This window comes from Perognathus longimembris, unplaced genomic scaffold (genome assembly GCF_023159225.1).
Source record: "Perognathus longimembris pacificus isolate PPM17 unplaced genomic scaffold, ASM2315922v1 HiC_scaffold_4155, whole genome shotgun sequence".
NCBI lineage: Eukaryota > Metazoa > Chordata > Mammalia > Rodentia > Heteromyidae > Perognathus > Perognathus longimembris.
This window is the reverse complement of record NW_025959441.1, coordinates 6,816-14,593: the sequence shown is the minus strand read 5'-3', so window position 1 is coordinate 14,593 and position 7,778 is coordinate 6,816. Positions and strand designations below refer to the sequence as shown.

Here is a 7,778-nt window from a genome sequence, read left to right as displayed (position 1 = left end):
AAGGGGAAGCAGGAGGTCAAGGGTGGGTTCCTCAATTAGCATAGCATTGATGTTGTTATTTTCAACTGCCATGTGAAATTTTGCCCTTTTTCTTTTAGATTTCTCTCCGGTATTTTTACCCCTAAGATCACTGTAACTGATTTTCATGCCCTGGATATTGTATAGACACATGTATTGGAACTAGGGAAGGGAAAGGAAATACCAAAATGGACAAAGGATACAAAGACAAACCAATGCCACAGCAATACTTACAAAACTATATGGTGTCAACTAAATGTACAATTTATGAGGGGGAAGAGAAAAATGTGGAGGCAGGGGAAACATGAGGAGGTAACAAGTTGGACAAGAAACGTATTTAGTGCCTTACATATGAAACTGTAAGCCCTTCGTACATCACTTTGACCATAGAGAAATGAAAAGAAAAGGAGTCTGTCAGTGTTTCCTGCTCCAGCTGTCTTTGAACCTCCATGCTCAGATCTCAGCTTCTTGAGTAGAAAGGATTAAAGGCATGGCTCAGTCACCTGCTGGGCCTGAGGGCTCTTGGAAGTGCACATCCCACAGGAAGGGGAAGGGCTAGCTCAAGGGCGGGTCCCTCAAGACTGGTATATAAAGGAGAGCAGCACCGCGGGAGCTTCATTCGCTGGTCCCAGCTGCTGGAGGAAGGAGCTGAAGACTGATCCCGGGCAGGTAGGAAGACAGAGGCCCCGGAAACTCTCGTGGCGACCACCAGTCCTCGGCAGACCTCACAGCCAGAAATACAGTTGAATCCTGCCGGTAAGAGGGAGGGGTGTTGAGGGCTGAGGCTTTGGGGTTCAGCGCCTTCACAAGGGGGTGGATCCCAGGGCGGGAGCTGCTCTGCTAGCGTCGAAGCTCTGACCCAGAAGCAGGTTGTCTACGGATTTGTGTGTTGTGTGACTGGGAGCCCCCTAGTGCAGTAGACTCATTCAGGAAGAGGACTTTCTGTTGAGGGCTGTGGATTGGGGGTTCAGCGCCTTCCCAAGGGGTGAATTGCATCGGGGAGGGAGCTGCTCTGTTAGGGTCTAAACTCTGACTCAAGAGCAGGTCTTCTAGGAATTTGTGTGTTGTGTGAAGGGGAGCCCTTGGAACAACAGACTATTTCAGGAAGAGGCTTTTCGTAAGTGTGGTGTTTATTGGCTTTTAATAACTGAGTCAAAGATGAATCCAGGGAACCCTTCTGGTGGGCAGCAGCCTGGTGCTTTTGCAGCATCTCCTCGTAGTACCGGAGGTACACTTCAGGCTAAGCTACCATTTGGATTTCGTCAGCCCTTGAGTTTGGGGCAAAGTAGTACATTATCTGGGAAGAACCCGGTCTTGTCACAGGTCCCCAGCTTTGGAGCACCTTCTGGAATAAGTTGTGCCTCTAAAGAACCAGCATTTGGCCCCACCCAAACCTCAAGTGCTGGACTGTTTTCTGGAGTTGAACACACTGCTTTTGGAGCTACATCCGGGCCTTCAAGTTCACCTGTGTCTGGAAACCCAGGATTTAAACTCCCATCATCCACCAGCAGTGGGGTTTTCCCAAGCACTTCTACTTTGGGACCAGAAGCTGGAGAAACAGTGAGCTCTGGCTCCAGGAAGACCAAATTCAGCTTTAAAATTCCAGAGGACTCAGTGTTCAGACCTGTCCTGGGGGCAGAGTCTGAGCCAGAAGATACACAGAGCCAGGTTCCTTCTGGATTTTTCTCTCTTCCCCGTCTACTGGGTAGTGGACCTGGCAGCCCGATGCCCCCTTTGTCTTCTCCTCAGGTGACAAGTAATTCAGCTACGGATTCAAATTTTATCTTTTCAAACCCAGCTAATACAAATAGCTCATCTGCTTTTGCTCCTGCTTTGTTAAACCAAACTGTAGAGGAGAAGAAGAGAGGTCCTGGGCCAGTGTTTGGAGGTGCCAGTAGTAGCTTCAGCTTCGTCATATCTTCCGGGTCTTTAGGAGAACCCTTCCCTGCTAGCAAAACAAGTGCCAAGCAAGGGTGTGAGGAAGCAGTTTCCCCAGTGGAGCCCCTTCCCAACCTCGTGAAGGGACTGAAAAGGAAAAAGAGCCAGGACCGCCGCTCACCAGGGCGGCATGGCCAGGAGGTGGTGGGAGACTCTGACCCTCTGTCCAGGGGTGACCATCCTCCAGGTAAACGCCCTGCCCGCTTGAATCGGCCCCCGGGAGGCGCTTTGTTCGGCCGGAAGACAAAGGAGGTCTTTGAAAGCAATAAAGCAGCAGGCCATCTGCTCCACAAGGAGTCTAAAGGGCAAAGTTCATTTCTGCCATCTGGGGAAAGTGAAGCATCTCCAGGGAGTCAGTCTGTCCTGAACCCTTCGGGGCTTCCAGGTGTGAATAGAGAGCAAGAAACTGAAAGGAGAGAGAGAAAAGCTTCTGTGAGGGGAACTCCCGTACGCCAGAATAAAAGACGCCAGAGCACAGACAGTCTTGGAGGTTTTTCTCCCTTAGAGACCAAGGCCATTGAGTGCAAGAACATCCCCGATCATCTCAACGACAGGGCCTTTCTGGATAACTACTTCAGGAAAGTGGCTAAAGTACAGCGCATTGACACCTGGCCCAGCAGGAAGCTTGCAGTGGTGCACTTTTTTGATCACCCATCTGCAGCTCTGGCTCGAAAGAAAGGGAAACGTTTGCACAAGGAGGTATCTATTTTTTGGCACAAGAAGATAATGAGTCCCAACAAGAAACGCATTTCCCCGAAGGAGAAGAAACCTGGTGATGGGGCAGCTGGCCAGGGCCTGAGGGACGCATCCTTCCCGCAGTCTCCACTGGACAAGCGCCTGGGGAGGGTCGCCCCCGGCAGCCCCCTGAAGGCGAGCTCCCCCGTGAAGAAGCCACGGCTCCTGGAGGCCCATGGAGGTGAGGGGCACCCCTTCGACGCTGGGTCTGAGGGCTCTGGGGGCCTGGGGCTGTGTATGTCCCCTCTCAGTGGGCTGATAGGCACCATGGCCGAGACCTCGGAGGCCAAGTACCGCGTGCTCGCCGAGAGAGACAGAATCCTGCGGCGAGCTGGGGAGGAGAGGAAGGATCTGGGCCCTGCAGGGACGGTGGTGGGGACCTGCCCGGACATGTGTCCCGAGAAGGAGCGGTACCAGAGGGAGGCCCGGGGGCAGCTGAGTGTGTTCGAGGTGATCCCAGGGACACGGCGGGTGGACCACGCGGCGGCGGTGAAGGAGTACAGCCGCTCCTCCGCCGGCCAGGAGGAGCCCCTGGCGCACGAGCTCCGTCCCCCGGCCGTGCTCAGCCACACCATGGACTACCTGGTGACCCAGATCCTGGACCGGAAGGACAGCAGCCTGCGGGACTGGTACGACTTCGTGTGGAACCGCACGCGAGGCCTGCGGAAGGACATTATGCAGCAGCAGCTGTGCGACCCCGCAGCGCTGTCCGTGCTGGAGCGCTGCGCCCGATTCCACATCCACTGCGCGCACTTCCTGTGCGAGGAGCCCCCGTCCACCTTCGACGCCGCCCTCAATGCGGAGAACCTGAGCCAGTGCCTGCGGAGCCTGCGGGAGATGTACGGGGAGCTGGGGCGCCGAGGGGTGCCCTGCCCCGGCGAGGCCGAGTTCCAGGCCTACCACGTGTTGCTGCACCTGGACCGCGGTGACGTCCTCGGTGAGGTGCAGCGGCTTCGCCCCGAGCTCCGCGAGTCCCCCGAGGTGAACCTGGCCATGCAGGCTGCAATGGCGCTGAGCAGCCACAACTTCGTGCGGTTCTTCAAGCTGGCACGGGCAGCTCCGTACCTGAGCGCCTGCCTGCTGCACCGCCACTTTGACCTGGTGCGCAGGCGCGCGCTTGCGGCTCTCAACGTGGCCTACACGGCTAGCGTCCGGCGGCCCGCGCGCTTCCCCCTGGACGATGTGGCACGCATGCTGCTCTTCGCAGACACCCGGGAGGCCGCCGATTTCCTCTGCACCCACGGGCTCACGGTGTCCGAGGGCCACGTGGAGCTGACTCGAGCCCGATCCCAGGTCCCGGAGCCTGAGGGGCGGCTCCAGGCCCAGAAGTCGGTCTTCGTCACGCGGAAGCTGACAGTGTCAGTGGGGGAGGTCGTGAATGGGGCGCCGCTGTCCCCCGCCCCATGCCTCACCCCCGCGAACAGCTTTGGCTCCCACCATGAGTACCTCGGGGCGAGTCTGGCAGAGGAGCTGCCCAGCGGTGCTCAGAGGCCCCGCACCGAGGGCGCGGGGGGTGCAGGAGACGCCGCCAGGGCAGCTGGGCCGAGGGCGGCCCTTCCTGGGCTCTCCCCGCCACCTCCCGCGGGCCCCGTCCTCTCCCTTGCCCCTTTTCCCCGCGCCCCAATCCCGGCTGCGGCCCCCAGCTTCCCGCAGCAGTCCATCCAGCTGCAGCCCCGGTTGCCCCGGGCTGTACCCGCCGACTCAGAGGAGGCTCAGCCCGGGCTCCCCCCGCCGCCTCCCGCGCGCCCCGTCCTCTCCCTCGCCCCTCTTCCCCGCGCCCCCATCCCGGCCGCGGCCCCCAACCTCCCGCAGCCATCCATCCAGCTGCAGCCCCGGCCGCCCCGGGCTGCGTCCGCCGACTCAGAGGCGGCCCTGGCGGCCGTGGCAGAGGAGCTCCTCAGCGAGGCGGTGCGGGGCGGCTGCGAGGCCGTGGGCACCGCAGGGGCGGCCTTCGCGGCCGCGGCGCTGGCCGTGTCCGACGCCGCCCTGGATGATCTGCTCGCAGAGCTGACGGGGCTCGAGGTGGCCGAGTGCGCGAGGGAAGCCTGCGCCGAGGAGGCCGCGCGGTCCCAGGAGGCGGAGAGTGAAGCACGCATGGCGCGCTGCACGGAAGACATCTGTGGCTGCCTTCTTGGCACTGTCCTGGCTGAGGAGATCGCGCAGACGGCGGGGGAGGCGCTGCGGGAAGGCCGCCGCTCCCGCAGGTTCCTGCAGCGGTGGAGGGCGGCCACCGTGGCCGCGCAGAGGTCACGCAGGGGCCCCACAGCGCCCTCGCCCCCGCAGCTGCTCGGCAGGGCGGCCTGGGCGCCTCTGGACCTGCCGCGGCTCCTGGCCCAGCATGTCCCTGGGGCCCACGCGCGAGTGTTCTGGAAGCTGGTGCTGGTTCTGCCTCGTGGAGAAGAGCACACTCCGGGAAGCCCCAGCGGAATCCTCGCCGAGTGGCTGAAGGTCAAGTTCCTGGGTGAGGGCGGTGGGGCTGGCGAGACGCAGACCCGGGCCATCGTCCTGCGGTCTGGCCGCACAGCGGGGCGGGCGGTGTCTGTGCACGTGTGTGTCCAGGTGGACCCGGACGCCCCAAGGGTCGGCACCCTGCATGCCCTGGAGGCCCCAAATGCCCTCCTGGGCACCAGCGGGCTAGTGCTGCTGCTGCCCCCCAACGTGAAGAGTGAAGATGGCCAGGGAGAAGACGGGCTCGGGCTGCCGGCCCGGCTGCAACAGCTCCTGCGGGCGAAGCCCTGCCACCCCGCACTCCCACTGGTGGTTCTGGTTCCCAGCTCCAGACGACATGGACCGGGGAAGGAGGTGGAAGATGGCTTGATGCTGCAGGATCTGGTGTCAGCTAAGCTGGTGTCCGAGTATATGGTGGTTGAGATCCCCGATTCCATCCATGATGCACGTGCCACGGAGCAGGTGACCCATGTGGCCCAGTGGCTGGTCTCACGCTGCCCTCACGCCCCGGACCTTTGCTGCCAGACTCTCACTCAGTATGTTGAGGATGGCGTCAGCCTGGCATTCAGTGGCCGATTTTTCCAGGATCGAAAGGAGCGGCGCCTGGCTGGCCTGGCGTCCCAGGAGCCGGGAGCCATCGTGGAGCTCTTCAACAGCGTTCTGCAATTCCTGGCCTCTGTGGCATCCTCAGAGAAGCTTGGTCAGCTCTCCTGGCCTGTCCCTGAGTTCGCCGAGGCGGGAGGCCGGCCGTGGCTTCCTCACCTGCACTGGAACGCCCCGGAGCACCTGGCCTGGCTAAAGCAGGCTGTCCTTGGGTTCCAGCTGCCTCAGTTGGCCCTTCCACCCCCAGGAGCTCCCTGGCTCCCCATGTGCTCCATGGTGCTCCAGTACGCCTCCCAGATCCCCAGCTCCCGGCAGACGTGGCCAGTGCTCCATTCCCAGGTGGAAAGCCTGCTCCGCCAGACCTACCTCCGCTGGAAGAGCAAGAGCTTCTCCCGGAGCCGGCAGGCAGGGCCCTCGGTGGCCGAGGTTCCCTGGGACGACGTCCTCGCCCTGTGCATCGACCACAAGCTGAGGGACTGGACACCCCCTCTGCTCCCTCTCACGTCACAGGCGCTCAGCCAAGATGGGCAGGTCTGTGTCTATTTCTTTAAAAATGAGTTGAAAAAATTTGATGTTCCTTTGTCATGGAAACAAGCCAGAGCACAGACATGGAAGGAGCTACAGCTGACTCGGCCACGTGTTGGGATAAAGTCCTTCTGTCCTTCGGCAACCCATGTTCCTACTCCATTGCTTCAACTGCACCAACAAGGGAAGAGGAGGACAGAGTGTGGCCCGAAGGGGAGGCCCGGTGCAGAGGACCTGATGCTCGGAGCCCCTGCTGAGGAGCTCCTCATCCAGCGTCTGTCCGGGAGCCTGCTGCTGGAGAAGGAGGAGAACGAGAGGTTTGAAGAACAACTTCAGCAGTGGTTGTCTCAAGACTTGGGTTCATGGACCGATTCCACTTCCCTTCCCCTCTACCTTCCCCAGACACTAGTATCTCTTCCTGGTACTATTGAGTCCATGGCGCAAGCATCTACCGTAACTCGTCCACGGACTGCAAGGACCAGGGAGCAGCTGCGGCCTCCAGAGCCACTGGGCACCTCTCTGACTGAACGGCTGAAGCACCTGGAAAAGCTGATCCAGAGCTCACGCAAAGAGGAAGTCGCCTCTGAGCTCCATCTTTCTGCACTGCTGGACATGGTAGACATCTGAGCAGCCTGACCAAAGACCTGGTCTTCTTGCCAAATAGTGTCTTTTTACAATTATGTTATTCCCAGATGCTTCATGCACTTTTGCAAATGTGATTATAATTCATGCAAACAAACCATTTGAATCTGTAAAAAAAGACAGACAGACCTGATTAAAAGGGACATTCCTTTAGGAGGGAAGAAAGATCCAGGACGAGTTCCCTTTCTTCGACATTTCTTTTCTTTTGCTTCATGTAATGTGTTCCTTCATTTTCTCATTTCTTCCCTCCTCTCTGCTGTCCTTGAGTTGCTGAGTTTGTTCTGTGTCAATTGCAGCGGTTGGGCCCTTTCTACTGTACTTTCCTCCCCATTTCCCATGCGTTCTGTGCCATGCTCCCAGGACTTCTCTCTTCTTATTTCTGCATTCATGATAACCCTGATGTGATGGATCTCATCATCCCATCACAGCCCAGGCTGACCTGATTCTCTCGCTCCACACTCCAGCCACTCAAGTGCTGGACTCAGGTCCCCATTTGTAATAGCACCTACTTCCCAGGGGGTGACACAGTGCCGGCTCACGGTCAGTGCTCTGTCAACGTAAGCTGCTTCATCACCCCCACGGGCACCAGCATCGCCATCATCTTTACAAAATAACAAGGCCTCAGCAGAAGAAATTAAATGTCTTACTTCAAAATAAAGGATGTACCTTTCCAGAGGGAAGGCTGAGATGCAGGGAGAGGCCTTTGGGGCTTGCAGAGTCCAGTGTCTCCTTCCCAGAGGTCAGTGGAGAGGCCTCCGGGCTTGAAGGGTCCAGTGTCTCCTTCTGAGAGTAGAGGGCGCAGGCACATCTGGGAGTCAAGGTCCAGCTTGGAAGTGAGTCAGAACAGGAGTGGCCTAGTGGGAGAGCTC

At 59.1% G+C, this 7,778-nt stretch overlaps 1 protein-coding gene across 1 annotated transcript; it reads left to right on the top strand.

Annotated features, from left to right (window-relative positions):
• Positions 1 to 1,176: 1,176 nt before the first annotated feature.
• LOC125344735 (germinal-center associated nuclear protein-like) lies at positions 1,177 to 6,994 on the top strand. The gene has a single exon (XM_048337118.1). The coding sequence runs from the start codon at positions 1,177 to 1,179 to the stop codon at positions 6,892 to 6,894; it is 5,718 nt and encodes a 1,905-aa protein (XP_048193075.1). The 3' UTR covers positions 6,895 to 6,994.
• The last annotated feature ends 784 nt before the right edge of the window (positions 6,995 to 7,778 follow it).

Coding starts and splice junctions, on each gene's coding strand:
- LOC125344735 (XM_048337118.1), top strand. CDS start 1,177: ATGAATCCAGGGAACCCTTCTGGTGGGCAGCAGCCTGGTGCTTTTGCA.